The 25,245-nt window shown below is 39.3% G+C and overlaps 1 protein-coding gene and 1 long non-coding RNA gene across 2 annotated transcripts; one reads left to right on the top strand and one right to left on the bottom strand.

The window, feature by feature from the left end:
• On the bottom strand, positions 1-21,852 carry LOC115425650 (corticotropin-releasing factor-binding protein-like). The gene is made up of 7 exons (XM_030143326.1): positions 21,694-21,852; positions 21,504-21,591; positions 18,930-19,087; positions 12,546-12,756; positions 9,419-9,573; positions 1,026-1,146; positions 1-519 (listed from the first exon to the last, which is right to left on the bottom strand). The coding sequence occupies exons 1-7, from the start codon at positions 21,772-21,774 to the stop codon at positions 365-367; spliced, it is 969 nt and encodes a 322-aa protein (XP_029999186.1). The 5' UTR covers positions 21,775-21,852; the 3' UTR covers positions 1-364.
• LOC115425672 (uncharacterized) lies at positions 6,723-8,691 on the top strand. Its single transcript, XR_003936259.1, has 2 exons — positions 6,723-6,774; positions 8,583-8,691. It is a non-coding gene; the product is annotated as an uncharacterized LOC115425672 (long non-coding RNA).
• Positions 21,853-25,245: the final 3,393 nt, after the last annotated feature.

Genomic DNA, 25,245 nt, shown 5'->3' with positions numbered 1-25,245 from the left:
TTAACATGCAAGTAATGTTTATTTTTCAATTTCAAAGGCAATATAAACAGTAGTGAAAGCAGAAAACCATTTCTTTGAAAGCAATGGTTTTCCAAGAAACATTTTACAGAATTTCATAACAAGTAACTGAAAAAAAAAAACAGCTAAATCCCCATCATTCATCATTCTTATGAAGAAAGAGATTAATAAACCATTTTTTAAAAAATAAATATGCTATCATAATTAGGATACTAAATAAAATATTTGGCATAAACAATACAAAATATTTATCAATGACATTAGTCAAATGAGATATTTTCATGAAACCATTATTTTACAGACTTGACATTTTGATTTGTGAGTGTGCATGTTGGTGCGTTTGATCTCATTCCACAGAGCAGAAGTTATCCAAACTGTTCTCTTGGGTTTTGGGCAGCTCACTGCGTTCCAGTAGTCGGTACTGGAAGGAAACACGGTTGATATAGTTCCCACTGGACACCAGCCTGACCACTGAGTTATCACAACCAATCTTCATCTGGGCTGAGGCGCCACAGGGAGAGCCAAAGAGAAAAACAGAGAATTTACACTGGAGCACACACACAGCATGTCATGTCCACTGGGCAGCCCTGAGTCCAACAACACTGGGATGAACTCATTTTAAACCTCATATAATGACAATATTTTGGAGCAGGAAAAGTTGATAGCTGATTGCAATTAGGCAGTATTATTTTCCCAGAAAAAAAGGTAGAAGTGATTTGCACCAAATTATTTGCAACTGAAAACTGACAAAACGAACAGTTGATTTTTTACATAATGTAAATCTATCACAGATCAGTGACATGGTGGATAGATAGATAGATAGATAGATAGATAGATAGATAGATAGATAGATAGATAGATAGATAGATAGATAGATAGATAGATAGATAGATAGATAGATAGATAGATAGATATTATTATGATTTTCTATTACAAGTTGCTTTCATGTCTCTTTGTGTTCTTGTTGAAACCTGCTGTTAAAGCCAAGGCCAGGTTTTCATACTCACCGAGGCCACTGTGGGAGAAACAGAGGTCAGCCACCGGGGACATGTGGGATGTATCCACCCCGTTCCCTCCTAACAGCTCCACATAGTCACCTGACCCTGAGCAGCCTGACCACACCTGCCTCTGTACAAAACAAACAGCACACACATAGATTGATGCTTTCCCTTCAGTTCAGTATGGGACAAACATTTCTCTCCCTTTATTCCTCTGTGTGTGAATTTTAGTGTTTGTTCTTGTTCTACTCTCCAGTTTTTCCATTAATTGTGACACTACTCCATTCACAAGAATGGTATCTCCATATCTGACCAGTGACCTTTGCAAATGTTTGTTTTACCCAATCAGTACATAATATGTTCAGTCACTTGGCCTTTTCAGATCAACCCCATCATTAAAGACTCGTATAATTTCAATGTTTCTGAACCAAAAATATAATTGAGGTCAACACTTCTAGATGTATTTCTATCAAACTGTGGTACTGTTCTATCTGCTCGTGGCACTTTTCAACCATGGCTGTTCGAAATGATATTCATATAGAAGTATTTAAGGGGTTAGCAACATCTAAAGGTGAAGTTATCAAGATCGTCTTTATCCTTATTTAAAAAGCAACTGAAAAGGACTCCAATTTATGAAAGATTTTAGTGTTTAATATCATTTGATTTTTTTTTTTTTTTTTTTAAATTCTATTGAATTTTTAATCTTTTTTGTGTGTTTTGTTTATTTGCTTGGAGAGGTATTTATATAAGCCTTTTTGGCCTCTCACCTCTCCTGCACAATGGTGTTACTTGAATTTTTTTTTTTTTTTCTTGTTGTTTGTGATGTGTAAATAAATAAATAAAGTTATACACTGCAACCAACTGAAGACCCCGCACCCTCTCTGAACAGGTGGCTGCAAAAAAAGTTAAAGACCTTTGACTCACAACTCAGATTCCAATACAAACTCTACTAAAGCTCATGAGGATGCATGAGTCTTATTAAACATTCAAATGGTAGTGAACATTTGAACTAAACAAAAAGGTTAAAGGTGTACATATGCAAGATATGTGTAAACTTGTGTGCTGGTGTGAAGTTTGTGGTTTCCTGTGGCTTTGTTATTTGTTAATATTAGCTAACTCCAGTTCAACAGTCGTGTATTATAGAGGAGCAGGAGATGTACTAAAGCACTCAGGAGTGGGCAGAAATATTACCTTTGGATATTTTCAAGAAGCCCTACAGCAACCTCTCCAAAAAAAGAAAAAAATCAATGTTCTTCCTGTTATCATGGATGTATGCAACTGAGACAGCTTAGAAATGATAGCTTAGAAAATCAGGGAATATGTTCATTTTTAAGGTACGTTATATTTCATTCATACATTGGAAATAAAAGAGGGATTACTACATGTAAATATCTTCATATACGTAACATGTTATACCTTTAAACTGTAACTTATCCCCCGATCTGAGTCTAACTTTACCCATGATTCTTTGTAATGTATCTTCATAAGTGAAATGTGCTACAAAGCCAGAGAGAAACCAAGGGAGACGAGGAGGGGATGAATGTCCAGGTATGGGCTGTTCAGCGGCATCCACAGGACTGGGAATCCCAAAACACTTACAAAGAACCAGAAGAGGCAACGAAAAGGTCTTAGCTAAGAACAGGCATACATAAAAAAATCAACATTCAGTCAAATCACACAAATTTCCAAGCTGGAAAATTAACAAGTTTTATGAGGCTGAAAGGCGAGCAGACCTCTCACCTCCGACTAGATCAGTATTACTAACTTATTCTCCAAATGTCATGAAGCAGTTGATTCTATATTAGCATCAGAGTGGGAAGACTCAAAAGGGTTTTATATCTGGAATTGGTGTGAAGTGGCCATTCCTACACATAAAACTCATCACAATTAAGTCACACAGTATAATCCAGTTTACAGAAATACATGTTTTAGAGTTCAGTGTCACATTTCAGACCAAAGGATTTAAACCAAACCAAGAACTCCAACCAAAGCACAGCTATTGCCTGCACTTCGGCTACAATCAGACAGCAGGTCTTGATGCACAATTCAAATTTTTTGGGTGAAATCCGATTTTTTTGTGTGCTCGTTCATATTTCACAATAAATGCGACTTCTATCAGTTTTGAGTATGAACTGAATGTGACCCTGATGTGACCCACAAAAGAGGTCCTGACTAATACACGACCATGCAGACACGCACTGTGTTTACGGAAGGAAATATGTTTTTCCCGCCTCTCCTCCTCCTGGGACACAGAATTGTGATTTTTGTTGGATTTCAATGACATAAAGGTTGGATAAATGCGACCTGGGCGTTCAGACTGAAGTCGCATTGTAAAATATCAGATACGTATCGGATTTAGGACCACATATGAAAGTGGTCTGGGTGGGATTTGAAAAAATTGGATTTGCGCTGTTCAAATTGTCTTTAACAGATCGGATACAGGTCAAATATGGGCAAAAAAATCGAATTTGGACCACATTTGCCTACAGTCTGAACGTAGCCTTAGAAACCAATAGGAGACAGGATGTGGTTTTTTTATACCCTCATCCACCTCAAATCCAAAGGCTACTACTGTCGAACCCTCCAACGACAGATGGGTTCTTCTGATTTACTTGTGGACTACTCATCACTTAATTGGGACTAGTCCTACCTCTAGAGCACAGGTGTCAAACATGCGGCCCGGGGGCCAAATCCGGCCTGCCAAAGGGTCCAGTCCGGCCCTTGGGAGGAATTTGTGAAATGCAAAAATTACATTAAGATGTTAACAATCCTTTAAGTTCAGGTTCCACATTCAGACCAATTCAATGTAAAGTGGGCAGGACCAGTAAAATACTACCATAATAACATATAAATAACGACAACTCCAAATTTTCTCTTTGTAAATGTAAATATTGTTATGTATTTACACGAAAACAAAGTATAATTTCACCAAAAAATGTGAATAACTTGAACAAAAATATGAACAACCTGAAATGTCTTAAGAGAAGTAAGTACAATTTTAACAATCTTCTGTCTGTTACTAAATGTTTTGTGTGTTTGTAGATCCACTGTGATCTGTAAGTTAAAATGTACATGTGTAAATGATGAACTGAGGCAGAATATTGTTAAAATTACACTTATTTTTTCAGTTTGTTCATGTTATTCACATTGCTTGAAAGGATAGTTTGTAGATGTAAACCTTTTCATCATGTAAATTTACTTTTTTCACTCTAAAACATAGAGACAAGTTTGGAGTTGACATTATTTATATACTATTATATTATTATTTTACTGGTTCGGCCCACTGCAGATCAAATTTAGCTGAATGTGGAACTGAACTAAAATGAGTTTGACAGCCCTGCTCTAGAAGGTCCAGAAAGGATCAGCTGTACTTTCATCCTACAGGGGTCTACAGTGTCTTCATATGGTAATACGTTTAAAGCAGATTTTTCACGTACAATTTTTTTTTTTTTTTTATTCTAGCCCTAACACCTTCTTTTATCTATCTATTTAGAACAGTTTACCTTAGGCAAATAAAAACTGATTGACTGAAGGTGCTGGTTGGTGTTTTTCTCCCAGTAGTGGTACTGCAGATCAGTGTTCTGTTCAGCAGTCATGCACAATGACACACTGTATATTTAGGTGCTTAATGATGTAACATGGAAAATAAGACCAACTTGTTTTAAAGGTTTGAGGCAGCGATCAGATTTTCAGGGAGTACTGATAGATTATACAATACGTCATGTGATGTTTTTTTTTTCTATTTGTTGTACTTCTTTATATGACATGTTATTAAATGAAATTGCCTTTTCCTGTTAAATCCATTCCTACAAATTGTGACACTTGGCTCAGTTAACTTGGATACCTTCCTCTAACATTTGAGGAGAAATGTCAGGTTGTTATGTTTGGCGATGGCAGTTTATCATAATGTCAGCAGTTTGGCAGCTAATGTCAGAGCAGCTGCCAACAGCTTCAGGACTCATTTTCTTTTGTTCTGTTTTTCATAGAAATCTTTGACGCAATTTCTGCTCCTATGTTACTTAGAGAGATGCAGATTTCATGTTGCGTTTTTTGACTATAAATCTTTATTATGACTTTAATGGATTCTATGACAGTATATACACTCTGTTCATTTTGTTTAATTTTCAGTTTTCTCTCGGACTGTTTATGCCATAGCACACTTACAAAACCAGAATCACTGATTTTCTATGGTTCGACTTTTTGACAGGTGAAGCTATCTATATTATAAAAGCCAAATGGCCTTTGTGTGTATGTGTGTGTGTATGTGTGTGTGTGTGTGCATGTGTGTGTGTCTTGGGAATCACACAAAATCTGGAAAGAGCTGACTGCTGCAGTTTGGCATACTTATGGCTTTTTCTTTTAACAGATTAGTGATAATTAGGATATGACTGCCACGCGATGTTACAGAGACGTGTCAACCAAGACAGTCCCTGCACGTCTCTGTACCATCACGTGGCGGTCGGGGACAGTACCTCTGGATTGGCAGACCGGGGTGGTGGTTCCCCTTTTTAAGAAAGGGGACCGGAGGATGTGCTCCAACTATAGGGGGATCACACTCCTCAGCCTCCCGGGGAAAGTCTATTCCAGGGTACTGGAGAGGAGGATCCGACCGATAGTCGAACCTCGGATCCAGGAGGAACAATGCGGTTTTCGTCCTGGTCGTGGAACACTGGACCAGCTCTATACTCTCCATCGGGTGCTCGAGGGTTCATGGGAGTTTGCCCAACCAGTCCACATGTGTTTTGTGGATCTGGAGAAGGCGTTCGACCGTGTCCCTCGTGGTATCTTGTGGGGGGTGCTTCGGGAGTATGGGGTCCGGGGCCCTTTGCTAAGGGCAGTCCGGTCCTTGTATGACCGAAGCAGGAGCCTGGTTCGCATTGCCGGCAGTAAGTCAGACCTGTTCCAGGTGCATGTTGGACTCTGGCAGGGCTGCCCTTTGTCACCGGTTCTGTTCATAATTTTTATGGACAGAATTTCTAGGCGCAGCCAAGGGCCGGAGGGGGTCCGGTTTGGGGACCACAGGATTTCATCTCTGCTTTTTGCGGATGATGTTGTCCTGTTGGCCTCATCGAACCTGGACCTTCAGCGTGCACTGGGGCGGTTTGCAGCTGAGTGTGAAGCGAGCGGGATGAGGATCAGCACCTCCAAATCCGAGGCCATGGTTCTCGACCGGAAAAAGGTGGTTTGCCCTCTCTGGGTCGGTGGGGAGTCTTTGCCCCAAGTGGAGGAGTTTAAGTATCTCGGGGTCTTGTTCACGAGTGAGGGAAGGATGGAGCGTGAGATTGACAGACGGATCGGTGCAGCGTCTGCAGTGATGCGGTCGCTGTACCGGTCGGTTGTGGTAAAGAAGGAGCTGAGCCGAGAGGCGAAGCTCTCGATTTACCAGTCAATCTACGTTCCTACCCTCACCTATGGTCATGAGCTTTGGGTCATGACCGAAAGGACAAGATCCCGGATACAAGCGGTCGAAATGAGTTTCCTCCGTCGGGTGGCTGGGCGCACCCTTAGGGATAGGGTGAGGAGCTCAGTCACCAGGGAGGACCTCGGAGTAGAGCCGCTGCTCCTCCGCGTCGAGAGGGGCCAGCTGAGGTGGCTCGGGCATCTGTTTCGGATGCCTCCTGGACGCCTCCCTGGGGAGGTGTTCCGGGCATGTCCCACTGGGAGGAGGCCTCGGGGAAGACCCAGGACACGTTGGACAGACTATGTCTCTCGGCTGGCCTGGGAACGCCTCGGGATCCCCCCAGAAGAGCTGGAAGAGGTGTCTGGGGAGAGGGAAGTCTGGGCATCCCTGATTAGACTGTTACCCCCGCGACCCGGCCCCGGATACGCGGAAGAGAATGGATGGATGGATGGAGGATATGACTGGGGTTTTTCACAGAAAAAAAAGAACTAAAATATATAGTAATCAATTACTGCTTTCATATTTTCATTGTAGTACGTTAAATTAGAAAGTACATTGTATTTCAGAAAAGTAAACTATAAGTTACATTAAAAAAATAAACTTTTTTAAAAGTAGAGATTTTATTTCTTTTCTTCTCACAATGAGGTACAGTATCTCTTTGCAATCCATTATTCTGGCTTTATCTGCTATGCAACACGGCAGCTTGGATCAACTCATAGAACTTTACAATGTAATTTTAGTGATAATAACAATGTGTCACGTCTACTCATTACCTCCGCCAGGAGGTATTGGGATCGCTTTGCTTTGTGTGCGTGTTTGTTTGTTAGCAAGATAACTCAAAAAGTTATGCATGGATTTTCATGAAATTTTCAGGAAATGTTGATACTGGCACAATGAAAAAATGATGAAATTTTGGTGGTGATTGGGGGTGGGGGATGGGGGATGGGGGATGGGGGGGTTCCACGGGGGGTCCTCAATGATTGGCCTTGGCGCAGGTCTGTGCTGTCTTTTCTAGAAAAGCACTCGGAGAGCGCAGACCTCTGCTAACAAACGAACAAACAAACAAACACAGGGGGGACAGATCTGTCTTGGCGGAGGTCTGCGCTCCCCAAGTGCTTTTCTTGTTCACCATTGTCACTACTCCTCTCTCCACTCACCTGCCGCTCATCTGCATCACACACCTGTCCTCAATCACCACACTCTATGTAAGTTCACTCTCCCCTGCACTCTTTGTCGGTTTGTTTTTTATGACTTCTCCTCCACGTTGTGTCAGTGCCTCCCCTCGTCTTGTTCCCGGTCAGTCAGATACTCGCTGGTAACACCCTACAGCTGGAGGACTCTTTGTTAGTTTGTATTGTGCATGCCTCTACAAACGTCCTTTGTCTTTGCCAGCTTCGTCTGGCTATAATTATATTGTTGGACTCTGCGTGCAAAGGAATGTTAAATGAGTGGCAATTTTCTTGCAAAACATTTTTCAAGGTAACACAAATGTATTGCTAGAGAAATGTTAGATAGCAATGCTGTTTCCTACTGCTATGTTAAAGTGAAGTCAAAATCCCACAGCTGACACACTTTGGAGACAAACGTTTGAAGTATTTATAACTGGTTGCCTCTCTTTAAAACATCAAATATGTCATTAAAATCAACCTGATCAGACAGACTGATCTGAACACAAATCAGCCTCATGAAATCTACCTCCGTCTACGGGTGTTCTCACACCTGAATTTCGTTCCAATTCAGGGAGTAATGTATTCCGATGTGTTCCAGTGTTGTGCATCACCTTGTTTTGGTTCGTGTTCACACTGCTCCATGCCCTTCATGCACTCACTGAAAATCTTAAATACTTTGGAGTTTTTGTGCGTGTTATCGAGCATTTCCAATAGATGCTCATCTTCCCAGATGCCAATGAGGCATTCTATCATACTCAGAGTGGTAGAGAAAACTGTAGTTGTCTATTTCTATCACTGTGGTCATGTTCACACTGTAAACAAACCTCTCCAAGGAGTGATTGCAATCGAGCTGAGACCACCTCTTCCATGTGATCTCAGCTCGACTGTTTTATTCTGGAACGAAGCACGATTACTGCTTTCACATATGAACAATGGAACCGAGCCAAAGACTTGTTTTGGAACAACAGGTACAACTGAACTGAATTGCTCGAGGAGGTGTCTGGGGAGAGGGAGGTCTGGGCATCCCTGCTTGGACTGTTGCCCCCGCAACCCAGCCTTGGATAAGCAGAAGAAAATGGATGGATGGATGGAGATACAATTGATTCAGGTGTTAAAACATCCTAAGGTATGACATAACCTTTTGGAAAAATGTGTTGGATGAGTATGTTTTTTAATTAATTATGTCATTAAAGTGCCTGAGGCCTCACAGGATAACAGAGAGTGGACAGGATTTATGGCCTGTACCTCTTCCAGGTTTGAAGGAGCTGCCACTGTGTCCATCTGTATGTACAGGGTGTGGAACAAAGGCAACAGTTGTGTGAGAACATAAGCGTATAGCCAAGGAACACAAAATGTTTAGTGTGGAAATCCAAAATGTACTGTTAGTAATGAAAAGTTATTACATAGTATTGCCACTTTTTTTTTTTTTTTTTGATAATGCAAAGGAATTGCAAGGTAATCCAAATGTATTGTGAGGGACACAAAATGTACAGCATGGGAATGAAATCTGTGTTATGAGGAAATGCAAAGTTATACTGACGGAATGCAAAAATTTAAATGCTTAAAATTTGTCCACAGTGGCCTTTAGGGGGTTTTACTGATCTCAGTGGTGAATGAAAATCTTAGCTCAAATGTTACGTTGTGATGCATTTTAATAACAAACCATGCGACAAAACACTGGAGTCATTTAATTACACAGTCCAACTCTGACCACTGTTTGTATTTTAAAGACATTCTACATTAAGGACAGTTTCAGGAAAATGTTTTCTAAGTGTGGATATTTCTGTCAGGCTTTGGCTTGTTTTAAAGGTTGCTTCGTGGCTCCATCTCACCTGTGGGACCAGCTCATTGCTTCTGGCCTGCCCCAAGCTCAGCTCTGTCAGTCGGATCTCTACAGGATAGATGATGGAGAAGCTGCAGTTCCTGCGCTGATGTGGCATCACCATGGTGAAGCTGCCCTCCGGACTCTGAGACATGATGTTACAAGCTTCAGACACACACACAGGCACGCACGCACGCACGCACACACACACACACACACGCACACACACACACACACACACATACACAGAGGAGGGAGTAATATCAAATTAACAGTTCCCCATCACTACAGAAAGTCATTATTGACACCTCATGTCACAAATTGGACATAATCAAAGCTGACTGTGAGAGGAGACACAATTAGAGCTGTGCATGAAAATCCAATTTCAAGTTCTGATGATGAAGATATGAATATAATGAAATATGAATTGATAGCGGTACACCCTACTGCTGACACATGTTATTATAAAGGAGAGGTGCCAATCAAACAAAGAGCACAATGACACAAATATCAAGAAGTATTACTTCCTTGAACACTGCAAGGATGAAATATGACTGAATTAAGGGTCAGATCTACTAAGATCCCAATTTGTGTGTACTTATTTGCTTGTACAATCTAGAATTTTGTGTGTGGGGTGGAACAGCGGTTTGTGGGTGATTTACCAAGATTGCTTGCACAAATTACATCAGGCGCAAAGTCTTGGAGACCGCCCTATTTGAATGAGGGTTTTGCGTGCGCTACTGGAGACAATACACTGTAGAAACTGCTGTGGGATAAACCAGCACTAATGGAACACAGACTGAATGATCCAGATGCACGGAAATGTGACGTTGAGTTGAGTGGAGTTATAGAAGGTATTGCATGACTAATTCATTCATTCCGTTTTCATTTTAAAGATGTGTGCATGCGTGCGTGTGTGTGTGTCTGGGTGTGTGTGGGGGGGGTGTTTACTGAATGACTGTCAGGCACACATAATTTTGTCACACTGTAGCCTAATGTCGGTGCATATGTCTCAATTATTTTTTCTCCTGTCACTCCAAAAATGTTCACACAAGGGTGAAAAATGCGTTCTCTGCATCTGGTTTCATCATTTCTTTGTCTCCTAACCACTTCCATGTGTGCACAATTACGTACTTTTGAGATGTGTGAAATATAGACGCAGTTTCTATCAGCAAACTTGCTTTTGGGTTTGATAAATCATTTTGCATGTATTATATTTACATTTTCTCCTCCCACCACAGCTGCGTGTAAACGCCCCATATTACATATAGAGGGTCTGCACGTGACGTCACCGCTAGTGGAAGTCACTGCGGATACATCCACTGAGTGGCAGAAAGAGGGAGATGAGTAGCGGCTTTGGCTTGAATACTGCGAAAACTTTAGAACAATCTAAAAAATGGGGCAGAGCTGTTGTGCCATTGATCGCACAAATAGGTTTCAAAAGCACTGGGAGCTATCGTTTTAGCGGCGACCTAAAGCCAAAGACAGAAGAAGCAGATGGTCAATTCAGCAATTCAGAGAAAGAACTGGAATCCACACAACCAAACCTGGATTTGTGTCAGGTAATGTTAATTTATGTTGTATTCTTGTGTAAAATCATCCCTTAAATTCCATCTGGTTTTGCTAACGTTCCTTCTTAGTAAAGCTCTTACTGTTAGCATCTGTCATTTAGTTCTAGATTTCAGAACTGAATCGTTTGTGTCTTCAGTTGTGTGATTGTGAACCTTGTGCTCTACATGATTTGTAAACTAGCTTAAACTGAGGCTAACCTAGTTTTCCAAATAAGGGGCTGCTCTAGCACAAAGCTGTTGGATCTGTGTTGGATCCAGTATTTGATGTGAACTCTCCTTAAATCTCCACAGTACCAGTAGATCATCCACTCACTTGGGTCAGTACTAAGGGTTCAACTCCAGTAAATCAGTAGTGAACTGTGAGCACTACTGCTGGGCCTTCACCGCCCAAATCACCGCCAAGAAACTCCGTCTGCACTGACACAAAACCTCCAAAACAATAGTATGTTGAATTAAAGCACTCACCAGCTGGAATCCTCTAATGAACCAGGACCAGGATGGAAACAACTCTGGGTCTGTTGGATGCTTTCAGCCTTTGCATTGGGGATTTTCCCGGCGTTGAACTCAGGTTCATATAAATGTCAGGATAGGTGATTTGTGTCCCAGATCAGTGTTGGTTGAACACTTGTTGTTTGGTAGCTTGTATGGATCCATGTTCAGTCCAACTGTCTTTAATTTCACGTTATATTCCACATTTTTCCCGGTCTCACTGTAGTTACTGCTATACTCCGCCATGTTGAGCCGGTTTGTTTTTGCCACTCAGTCTGACTGAGAGGGGCGTGGCCTGGGGGGAAGTGACGGATGTGTGTTCCCTCTATTCACTGTGTCAGATGTACTAACTGGATGCAGATGCACTATTTGCACCTTCGAAAGACACACCCCTTAGTGTGCACTGTTAGAAAATCAGCTTGTACATTTTTTTGCGTGTGCAGTGAGTTTGCACACGTTTTAATACACCCAAACCTTTAGTGGATCCGTCCCTAAGTTTCTTTTTTGGATAGTGCTTTGCTGGCAGTTCCACCTTCTTCTTTCTTTAACAGAAACTTCTGTTCACATTGAGTAAAGGGCTAGAAGTGTTGGCAGAAGCTGTTAATGCTCAGTGTATGTACATAGTCCCAGTGACGTCAGAAGGTTTGTTGATAGACAGTTCCTTTATACTCACTGTCTGTGTAAGTGGTCTTCCTCTGTGTGTGTGTGTGTGTGCCCTTGTCCTACAGCCACACTGTGATTGTTATGTTGCTGGACACAGTGTTACCACCCTGTTTGTTAAGAAGCTGGAAAACAGGTGCATGCCCCTCATTCAATCTCTTGCTGTCGCTCTCGGCCGTGATTGATGCTCAACCAAGCACGAATATCCAGGAAGAATACGCATGCATGCACACAAACAAACTGCCACCAGTCCAACCCTCAGTGCATCCATACAAATAAAACAACAGACATGTTCTTTAGACCATGGTGAAGCCTTTCAAGGGTAGTTTTCTCTGGTATTGTCTTAGTTTCCTTTCTGTTTTTTTTTTTTTTTTTTTTTTTTAACCCAAATGTCAAAAACATGGATCAGAAACTCACGGAAAGGGTTGTGTAGCTTTTTGACATTAAGGGTGAAGCCACTGTCATGGCTGTGAATCCGGAAGAAGACCATAGCGACATTCTGAGCTGAGCGGCTGCTGGCCCCAGCTGCTGTTGAGGAGCAGTAGTCTGTGTAGCGCTGGTGCATCGGCAGAGGGTGGTCGAGGTTGCTGGGGAACTTTTCTCCCTTCAGAACCCAGCCATCAAACATCTGCCAAAAAAACACCGAAATAAGTTCATTACAGATTATTGGAGGTGAAAGTTAAAAATAGACCGGATGAGCCCTTTGGCACATGAGTTGGCATCCTTAGAGCCTTTAACAAACTACTGGTGTCTACGTGGCTCTGATCGTAGCTAATGCCTAATAATAAGCTTCTCAACTTGGACTTACAGTTACATAATGTGGTGTTAATCACTTCATAATATACACAGCCTGGTCCAAAAAAGTCCAGAGCTGGATTTAACTAAGCAAAGCAAAGAGCTTTTTATTCGATAACACTGGTCTACAAGTCAAATTTCTCCAGAATAAAAGCAGCCTCAAGTACCAAATTTGAGTCACCAATAAAGAAAAATGAAGTCAAAAATGCTGGTTGGTGTTTGTTTCGCAGATACGGTCTTAGGTCAAAATGTGAAATTCTGTGAATTAATGAGAGAATGGGTTTTACTCAAAAGGAATATTTGTCTCAGAACAAAATACTGTCTGCACATTACCAATAGATATGTTTAATAACACTTCAACATATGCACTGAACGCATCCAGACCAGTAAGTTCTTTAACCCTACCTGATTTATCCCTTTCATGCATGAATTATGAGAACCTTAGTCAATATTTTTTTCTTGAGTGTTTTTATTCCTCTTTAGACATGAAAAAAACAATGCAAATGATTTTTTTTTTTTTTTTTTTTTTATGAACCTATTTTTCATGGAGTCACAAAAATGTCCATTCAGCTGGACACGATGCATATGATTTCTGAAGCAAAGAAACATGTATTTAAAACTCATCATCAGAAAGGGATATACTGTGTGAAAACTATGAAATAATAACATTTTTAATGCAGCTAATTGCTAAATTGCTAATGTTTTCTCACATTTTATATACTCTAATATTAGTTATTACTCATTTCATGGAGATAATATCCTCCTGAGACCCAGGAATTTGACAGTTATAGCTTTTTTACATTAAAAAATTGTCTTGATTGGAAACTGCATAATGCAACACTTTTTGCAGATACATTTTTAAAATAATTTTTATTTACTGATTGACTTTTTAATGGAATGTCCTTTGTAATGCACAGTATTTTTTAAGTAAAACTGCCAAACTTTTGTCCCCTATAGAGGACAAAATGCATTGATGGGTCTCAGGAGGATATGCAAAAAAAAAAAAAAAACCTTTTTGTTTCAGAAAACTGTTAATTACAGTCTAATAGCAATTAGCAACTGATTTTACACTAAAACATGTTACTGCAGATCAGGTTTATCATGAGCAGCAAAGTTCCAATAATTGTATGAATGTCAGTGTTTGGGAGGATGCATAAGTGTCCACTGTGTTGGCTGATATGGAACTAAAACAACAAAACCCATGAATATACAAGAGAACAGCTGGAGAAAATCTGTCCACTGTAGTGACCAATATGCATGAAAGGGTTAATAAGTAGTTTCTCATTTCTTAAACAACCATCTATATACCTATATATCCGTCTGTCTGTCTGTCTGTCTGTCTGTAGGTTTGAGTCATTGGTGTGTGTGAAGGGGAAGACTTTATGCAGCAGTTTGACTCTCCATCAATGTTGAATGTGTGACCACCTTGTTTGTGTGAATATTTAACTAGTGTGCAGACCTGTGGGGAACCATGGCTTCTACATGTGGTAGATAATAAACTTACCTCTGATCCTGTTCGTCCCTTTACTTTCTTTACTTTCTTGGTAAATTCCACTGGTATTTTCAGTTGAATAACCTCTCAGCTGGCATGTCTGTTTCTGCACAGGAAATATGACACCATGGCAACGTGGCCCTATTGTTTATCTGTTGCTAGGTAACCCACTTCAATTCTATGATTCTAGGCAAGTCTGTTATAAGGCTGTTGTATTCCAAAATTACTAATATTTCCCAAAATATTGGGCCTATCAACTCACCATTTTCACTAGTCTCCTCCTTGACCAAAAATGCATAAGAATACCAAACAGCAGCAGTCAGCTCTGTACGGATTTAGTGTGAGAGATGCACAGACGGAGTCCACTTCCACAGTCCTTTTATAATATACAGGGTGTCCCATAAGTCTCCATACATAGGAGACATAATACATATGGTTCTAACATGTATTTCTTTATATTTCTTCTTTATAGTTCTTCAGCAGTGGAGGACACACATTGAAATGTGTTCCAGACAAAATGGCAGTCATATAGAGCATATTATATAAATAAAAATGGTTTATGTCAAGAAACGTTTATTTTTCCTATGTATGGAGACTTTTGGGACACCCTGTAGATACACTATTGTGATTTTCTTTCTCTTAAAGCTAATTATGTTGCCTCATAGGTGGGAATGTGCAGAGCAGCCTTCTGACTTTGACGGACAATAATAGCTCCAAAATAAATGTAGGTATGTTCATTTAAAGATCTCTTTTAGTCTTAGACATGTGTTACTTTCATTTAATTTTTTTCATTGAATTTATCAGCGATCCACCAATCACAATCATTCTTAACCCTTTCATGCATATTGGTCGCTACAGTGGACAACTACAGGGGTTGGACAAAATAATGGAAACACCTTCACCTCAAGATGATAATGCCCCAATCCATACAGCTAGAATTGTTAAAGAATGGCATGAGGAAAATTCTAATGAAGTTGAGCATCTCGTATGGCCGGCACAGTCCCCAGACCTCAACATTATTGAGCATTTATGGTCAGTTTTAGAGATTCAAGTAAGACGTCGATTTCCACTGCCATCGTCTCTAAAAGAGTTGGAGGGTATTCTAACTGAAGAATGGCTTAAAATTCCTTTGGAAACAATTCACAAGTTGTATGAATCAATACCTCGGAGAATTGAGGCTGTAATTGCCGCAAAAGGCGGACCTACACCATATTAAATTATATTTTGTTGATGTTTTAAGGTGTTTCCATTATTTTGTCCAACCCCTGTATTCTCTTGTATATTCATAGATTTTGTTGTTTTACTTCAGTGGTGATTTCTCATAGACTGCAGTGGAAGCCTGGCTTCCCCTAAAATTACGAAAATTAAATGGTTAAATATGTTCGGTTGTGTTGACATTTCATTGACTACAAATGTGTTAGAACACGTTCATCTCAAAGATGAGTTTGTTCAGAATCAGCTTTATCACAAATCAACAGACTGGATGTTGTTCACTTCTCCTCCATTCCAGTGTTTCTGTTTTCTCCTCCATCTCTGCTCAGTGCATTTGTCCGTAGACTGTGTCCGTCTCTGGGCTTCAATGGGACTGAGTGGAACAGTTTTTTTCATTGCCTCAAAACTGGACGGTAATTGGATAAATGCCACGATGTTGTCCCGCCCCCAGACGCCAGGTGTCTCTGGGGATGAATGGAGCTGTGGGCGGAGCTCGGCCTGGCTGGATGCCAGAATCCCACGTGCTGATTGGAGGATCAGTCGAAAGGCTGAATCCCGTTTGATTGACAGCTATTTTGAGATCTGCTCCTTCACTGACACAGTTCAGTTTAATACCGTTGCGCATTCTGCTGTGAAATCAAGAGAGAAACCACTACGAAATTACTCGTTCATTTCTTGCACTGTAAATAAAACACACTCATTGTACTTCTTGTTTCAATTTAACATAATTTCAGCATTTTCTTGTTTCAGTTCCATAATTTAATCATTTCTTGTTCAAGTTTAGTATCATTTTGTAGATAGTTAAATCAGTCAAACTGTCGGCTCGGTTGGAGTGAAAGGAGCATCTCTTGTTTAAAAAGGCTGAAGTCTTACACTCGCAACACAACGGGCCAAGGCAATCTAAGCAGCCCAGCTCTGCTGGACATTGAGAGGACACTGGTCAAGTCCCTGGAAAAGATGCCTACTGTGTACGATAAGGTCACTGAGCATTTTCTTAAAAAGGAACAGAGGGCCGAATTTATGTTTAAACAACTTGACAATTTTTTTTTTATGTAAGCCGACATGGAGCTTCCCCTGTCTGAAACACGAGCAGCCGCCACTGTTTTACTTGCATATCAACCAACACAGTGGACACTTACTGGTCAAAACACAGTAACGTCCTGTCAGAGAGCTCCTTGTTTCTGATAATCCCTTATGGTCCAACTAAAGCAAAAATTAATTTAAAAGTAATTAGGACATTTTTTAGAAGAAAAAGTTGTTTTTTTTGTTGCATATTATCTGAGTGAGTAATAAGTAGTATTATAGTATGTTAAAAATGTGAGAAAATATCAGATTAGTGGCATTAAAAAAAAATTATTTCATAGTTTCAGTCAGTAAATGCATGTTTCGTTGCTTCAAAAATTAAATGCATGGTGTCCAGCTGAGTGGACATTTTTGTAACTCCATAAAAAATAGATTCATAAAAAAATTTCAATTACATTGTTTTTTTTTATGCCTAAAGAGGAATAAAAACACTGAGGAAAAAAAAAAACTTGAATAAGGTTGTCATAATTCATGCATGAAAGGGTTAATCAGTTTGCTGAAGCAGACCACACTCCTGCTCATGGAGTGAGTCACTGGTAACAAAATTGAAAAAATGGGCAACAAACAAGAGAAAATCACCGAAAATGAAGACTTGCGGCCAAAAAGAAAAGCAATGTCAGTTATCTGGAATTATTTCGGCTGCAAGAAGGATTTAACTGAAACACATGTTCTCTGTCAACAGTGTCTGGCACCTGTTACCAGAACAAGAGATAACACGACTAATTTGTTTGACCATTTATGTTGGCACCACACAACTATAATATCTGCCTGAGTATTTTTTCATATTGCAATATATATTGCAGGGTTAAAAAAAATCGCAGTGTCAGTTTTTTCCAACATCGTGCAGCCCCAGTGACAATACATTCACTTTACAGGTTCTATCAGTGGAACATTTATAAATCTATTGTATAAACGTACAAAAACCAATATTTATATGAAATAACACTTTATCATATACCTTGAAAATAACAGCTAACCGAGACTTGTGTCTTTTGTTTTCCAGTTCATCTTATTACAGTATGTAAGACTTAACACATTAATTCTCTGAAGCAGATAATTTCTAAAAAAAAAAAATGCAGACCAGTGTATGTTTGAGCAGCAACTGCCACTATATTTTCTCCATTCTTGTTCATCTGATGCACCCAAAATTGCACAGTGTAGACCAGGGATGTCTAATCCTGGTCCTTGAGGGATGGTATCCTGCATATTTTAGATGTTTCCCTCTTTCAGCCCACTTGACGGTCGTTATCAGTCTTCTGCAGAGCTTGATGATAGGCTCATCATTTGAATCAGATGTGTTGGAAGAGGGAAACATCTAAAACATGCAGGATACCAGCCCTCAAGGACCAGGACTGGACACCCCTGGTGTCGACCCAAGTTAAGGGAAAACAACATTACCTTAAAATGAGGGATATGTGTCCTTTCATTGCACCTTTGAATCAGCAGTGTGGAGGAATAAGCAACAATGAACAGAATCTGTTAAAATATGCTGGTGCTTGGAAAAATTTTTTCTGCCAGTTTGATTGACCAGAGACACGACCCCACATGGAGGATAGAGTTAGTTAAAAAGACTGTAAAACATTAGACTCTGTGCACCGTTTCACATTATTTGGCAAGAAACTGACATCACGTTTCATGAAATAAATAAATCCAGAATCCCTTCTTTTGCCTTTTTGTGGGTGTGTAAGTTCATAAAAATAAAGAGAATTATGTCTGGAGGTTCTAACCACTTGTCAGTCCAAGAAGATTTGTGGCGACATCTTCAGTGTTATGTTGTTAATCGTTTTCAAATACAAACATAATCCAAAATGAATTTTGTTCTATAAATATTGTAATCATATTTACATGCCTGTATTCTTAGGTTTTGTTAACCACGTGTCACTTGTTCCAAAAAGCCTAATGTGCAGGTCCCACAGAGCTGGGGTGTCAGACCCTGTGGCCTACATGAACTGTGTTGGATCTGGCAGGTTGGCTCTGGAAGCAAAGGCTTTTCCTTCCCCCTCACTTGCTCTAGGAAATGTGACCAATGCAAGAAGGAGGCAGTGTAGTATTTGGCCCTTAAACGCTGCCTTAACCCTGTTTGGCAACAGTTCTATCAAACATAGGAAGAAAATAATAAAGAATCCAGGGTGTAGATATCACAGCCATGAACCTCCTTTTCTCCCTTGGGATTGTGTGGGTGTCCTGTACTTGTGTATTTTTTTATGTCTGGGGCTGACCTTAATGAAATCTCCGGCGTTGCAGTCGATGTTGACGTCAAACAGCTCCAGACTTATGACCTCACTGGGTTCAGCGATGACAAAGGCGGCGCAGGCCAACTGTGGCTGAGACGCAACGAAGGTGAACAAGCCTTCGGTGGCCAACATGTCCAAGCACCCTACAGAGAACACAAAGACAGGTCTGGGCATAACACACACATTTTTCACTTTTGTATCACAACTCACTTGATGACAAAAGGAAAAATGTAGCCTAATTTTCTGACACAGGAGATCTTTGAGGATCTTTTAATTGCAAATGTTGACTGGACAATACAGTCATGGCCAAACGTTTTGACAGTAACATACATTTTGTTTTAGCAAGCTTTGTTTATTATTATTATTATTATTATTATTATTATTATTATTATTATTATTATTATTATTATTATTATCTTATATTGACAAGAACATGGAGAAGACTTTTATTTGCAAATAAATCCCATTTGTCATTTGTGTCACTGCTAAAACCTTTGTCCACAACTGCATGGGGCAAATGATTAACAAACATACAACAATGTTTTTAGACTAAACTGATTACTGTTGAAGAATAACTTGAAGATGGACCACTCATACATTTATTAGTGAGCCCACACAAAGACTCCTAGAAAAAAGTACTGTCTTTAGAGAGAAATTAAATATAAGTCTATGGAAGTGATTTAGTGACTCTTACACTTAGATTTACACACTTTGGTTCTTGCCACTTGTTAAGGACCTAATGCATTTTGTACCATAAATAAATAACATACCTATCAAACAAATGCGCAATGTACTTCTAATACATCATGCATCAAGTAAAAAAAAAAACAGTTTTACTTTCTCATTACCACATATGCTTTTAAATATGGATGCATTGTATTTGGTCATTTTGCAGCTGCTGAGTTCTGTGTCATTCTCAGTGGTTCTTGTATGTGAACAACATTAGTATTGCAAATTAGAAAATAACATTGTTAACCCTAACCCAAAAATATAATGCGGCTAACATGATTTGATCTGTGTAATGACTGCAAATGAATGTATTTATAGTGATATGTGGGGGCTGGATTGGTTGTGGAGGCTGAATTACTCAGGACATTTTTGAGAAAATTGGTAGCACAAATATGTCAGAAATATTGTGATAAAAACCACATGGTATTTTTTTGTCTGCATTTTTAAATGCATTGATATTTACAGGGGTTGGACAAAATAATGGAAACACCTAACATTGTGGCATCATAGAAGGTGTTTCCATTATTTTGTCCAACCCCTGTATGTATGTATGTATGTATGTATGTATGTATGTATGTATGTATGTATGTATTTATTTATTTATTTACCAAAAATATTGTGCATTTGTTTGATAAACACATTTTATAGTTGCAAATCAGGTCTAGTTAGTTAATCCAGGGGCATGTCTAAAACATGTTTTGTATGTTTGGAAGCACATAAGCTCCACAGAGAACAACAATATAGGAACAGTCACTGATGTTGTCTATAACCTTAAGAGCTGAAACCAAATAAACATCCTTATGGTAAATTTGTGTATTTTTTCATGTAACAGTACAACTTTGCATGTATAAAAATACAGCAGAAAAATGTAATTTTGTTTATGCTAAAACAAATAAGTTGCTATTGAAAGTTTTGGCAGAAAATAAGCATTACTGAATACAATTTTTATTAACAGTTACAAGGATTTCTTTCTCTTTTTTTCTCCTTGTGTTTAATTTCAATAGAATGTGTAGACAACGATATGTCCAGCATAGGGTCTAATTCCAAACTGTGTTAGTTTGGCACAACCAAACTGTCATTTGGTACTAAATTTAATTATCTAATGTATGGTTCTCATTGGTGCATACAGTATTCACAACGTTTGTACATTTTTATATATTTTTTAATATTTTTATGTTAAGTCACCATTGATTTGTTTTCTAATTATTCTGTATTTAGAATAACGAGGGACTGAGAAAGAAAAGTGAAGATTTGTTCTATCATGTAATTTTGTTTTTGTAAAAACAGATACATTGTCAATGAAAAAACATAGTTTTGACAGGACATTAGTTCCATATATTTGTTATAAACAGTTTAAAATGGCTTTTGAGTCAACACGTCATTTAGGAGATTTCTAATAGCCAGGCTACTTTGATCAGTTCTGATATTCATCATTGTGAATGATACCCAGCCCTTACGTTTCAGTGTGTCATGTATTGATTTAAGAGCTATTGAACAAGGACAGATGAACAGTTACGTAAACACTGACTCTGTTTTCTGTAATCTTGCTAATACTTTTTTTTTTGCACTACTCACTAATATGTGTGGTCTACAGTATGCTCCGTGTGCATGTGCAGACCAATCAAAGTGTATACTGATTAGGCTAAAAAATGTCCTAATATAAATATCTTCTCTGCATAAATGTTTTTTTTTTTTAATTAATGACTTAGCATAGTTGTAATTATGTAAAAGTATTAGTTCCACAAATAGTTTTCCCACTGCTGTAAGTCAGTAATCAGTGTGAAGTACAATCAGCAGATGAAATAAACTATTGTTTTCTGTTTCACTTACTGAGAGGTCGGCGGAAAATAAAATCCTCTGACTCTCTTTTCTGCTCCAAACTGAGAAGAGAATATAATCCATCTGAAGGTTCATTGTCCTGTACAATAAAACATGAGCGAATGGCAGGTGAGATAGCAACTTTACAGGCGTCGTGTGAACAAATGGTAGTTTTGGTGTAAGACTGAAAATGAGCTCTTACCTCAATGTAGCGGCTGAGCCCCATCCAGGATGAGAGGGAGATGAGGAAGAGGAGCAGCTGTGCACGCAGAAGCAGAGGCATGCTGTCAGACTGTCTCTGGAAACGCTTTCCTGAAGCAGAGGGAGAATAACGGAGCTGCTGCCGGAGAGCTGGCAGCTTTTATAGAGTCAGCACAGACAGGCAGAGCCACATCACAGGGTCACACTGAGACACACTGAGCAATGAGGACTGACAGGGGTGTCCTGAGTCATGTGTCCACAGACCAGGCCAGCTCTCAAGACTAATACTGTATTTCTGATACATTATTATGTCACCTCATATTGAGAAACCTTTCATGAAGAGTTATTAAGATGTAATGAATGTCTCATGAAACATAATGTTTTACACATGACTTCATTAACATTAATGAGAATAACTGTTCCATTTCCATGTTGGGAAAACGACTCAGTCTTATGTTTCTTTTCTTCCATCAAGACATTTGTTTGGCTTTGAGCCATCAAATGGAAGAGTCCCCCTTCAATGACCTGTTGGACTCAACACTTGGACCACACTAACATAGTTGGGGAAAAAAACATTTATGAATAGAGCTGTCAGCCCATTTAGTTAATTCACTGGTAATAAAATACCAATGACACCAAATTAGGGATGTAACGATTACCGGTATAACAATAAACGGCGGTAAAATTGCAGACGGTTAGTATTACCATTTAAATTCTAATTATCATGATAACCATGTTTGATTACCGCACCTTTAGGGGAAAAAACCCTATGTAAAGATCTGCTTTTATGTCAAATATTTGAGTATAGTTTTAATTTATTACAATTCTGATTTTAAATACCTAATATTTGGAACCAATATTCACTTTTAAAGTCTTTGAAAAGGTTCATTAAGCATCTGTGTGTTATTTATGCAATGAAGTATATACATTTTTTATATTGGGTTTTATATATTTTTTTGTGTTTTCTGTCCTTTTGTGTTTTTATAGTAGGTTAAAGTGAAAAAAATAATAGATGATATAGATGAAGTTGTGCTGAAAAAAGAAAAGATCCCAGACATGGGTATAGTAAACATTTGTTTATATAGTATAAAAGGCAAAATCAAAAGGACTGAAAAACAGAAAAAATAGGCTCAGACCACTAAGGGTTAATATTTGAACGCTTCTGCCAAGAGAAAGTACATTGTACCAATTATTTTATTTTATTTTAATTTATTTATTTTTTTAATAAAACTTGGTTAAATTATTTCAGTGTGTGTATTAGTGCTTTTTGAATATTTTGACACAATTTCAATAATACCGCAATAATAATGATAACCATGATAATTTTGGTCACAATAACCGTGATATGAAATTTTCAAATCATTACATCCCTACACCAGATGTTATTAAAAACTACAGACAGTTCTTATAAACATCACTGAGTAAAACATTTGCGTAGATTCTCAGCACCCAGGTCATGGTAATCCTCGAATGGTTCAAAAAGCATCTTGGCTTGAACATGTCCAACCAAGGAGGAAGGAAAAATCAAGGAACACAAACACATCCAACACACTCTGAACACCTGTGGCTACCCCAGCTGGGCCATGATCAAGTCAGCTAGGAGGACACAGAACAAGACCACCACCAAATGGGACATTGGAACGACCGTCACCCAACAGGGGTGGGGGTCTACGCGACCACCAGCCCCCTACGTACAATACAATCCTAACAACTCTGCCACACAAATCCCACCTTAGGCACAATGACCCACACACCACACAAAGGCCCAAAGGGGCCGATGGCACTCAAGAAACACAACAGGACTCTTGTGACGTCTCAAGGCATTTACAAAAGGAGAGGATAAATACCCAGCTCCTGCACCAACAGTCTGCAGAACTGAAAAAGCACCTCTGGAGGAGAGGAGAAATGTCGTCAAGCCAAGATCGAAGTCCGTTTGCTTTTGATTGAACCTTTCAAGGATCACTGAGTAAAGTTTGTAATAAATGAACAAAGTAAAAGATTAAAAATGATCATAGAATTTCAAATATAGGGATCATGTTTCTTATGTGTGCTTTATATGGTGACATTTATTTGATTTATTTATTTTACAATGCCATGTAAATATCTTACGATTGGTTCATAAGAATTGATTCGGCCTTTGAGTGGTTCCAGCCTGCAGACGGAAGGACCACAATGATTGATCAATCGATCAATCAATCAATCAATCAATTTTTATTTATATAGTGCCAAATCATAACAAAAGTTACCTCATGACACTTTACAATCAGAGCTGGTCAAACCCAGGCTCTGAAGCCAGTTCACAGAAGTCAGCAGAATCCTCCAGGAGCAAACACTCGGTGACAGTGGAAGGACAAACGGCCTTTAACAGCAGAAACCTGGAGCAGACCCCGACTCTGGAGGATGGACGTCTGACTGACCAGCTGGGGTTAAAGACAGAGGGTAAAGGAAGAGAAAGAAAAAGAGGGAGAGAAAGATTGGGGAGGGCGGGGGGGGCGTAGCAGCCTGTCCAGCCATGCGGTTGTCTCAGTGTATTCAGTACTGACACAACAGTCTGGAATTGGGTCAGTTGCTGTGAAATATGCACAATCTATTCTATACCATCCAGTCACAAGTTTGGGGGGTGGCCGTTTCGCATTGTGGACGCAGACTCCTTTTTGTCGCCAATCAAAGTCAGTTCCAAGTCCACCAGTCTCTTTCCAACTGTTGGTGGTTGTTTACTTGATCCAAAAATAAGGATTGAAGTACAGGTAACACCCTGTATTCTCAAGCGTCTCTGACAAAAGCGTCATGTCCATCTTATCTGTGATTGGTTTACTCTGCGCCTGTTAGTCCCGCCTTCATATTTGGATTCAAGCCCCAAGATTCCAGATGGATTTCTCATTGAGAAAGATGGACGGCTGCCCAGGCTGGGGAGAGGTGGGGAACCAGAGGGAGAGCCATGGATGCACAGCAAAGCGAACTGGAGCTGTGAGAAAGAAGAACAGCGGGTGTTAGGAGAATGACCGAGAGCTACAACCAACGGCCAGAACTGTTAACACCACTACTGCAAATACTAGTACTACCAGCAATATACTACTACTACAAATACTAGTACTACCTGTAATATACTACTACTGCAAATACTAGTACTACCAGCAATATACTACTACTACAAATACTAGTACTACCTGTAATATACTACTACTGCAAATACTAGTACTACCAGCAATATACTACTACTGCAAATACTAGTACTACCAGCAATATACTACTACTACAAATACTAGTACTACCAGCAATATACTACTACTGCAAATACTAGTACTACCAGCAATATACTACTACTACAAATACTAGTACTACCTGTAATATACTACTACTGCAAATACTAGTACTACCAGCAATATACTACTACTACAAATACTAGTACTACCAGCAATATACTACTACTGCAAATACTAGTACTACCAGCAATATACTACTACTACAAATACTAGTACTACCTGTAATATACTACTACTGCAAATACTAGTACTACCAGCAATATACTACTACTACAAATACTAGTACTACC

This window comes from Sphaeramia orbicularis, chromosome 9, assembly GCF_902148855.1.
Source record: "Sphaeramia orbicularis chromosome 9, fSphaOr1.1, whole genome shotgun sequence".
Lineage (NCBI taxonomy): Eukaryota > Metazoa > Chordata > Actinopteri > Kurtiformes > Apogonidae > Sphaeramia > Sphaeramia orbicularis.
Note: the sequence above shows the minus strand (reverse complement) of the source record. Positions and strands in the feature narration are given on the sequence as shown.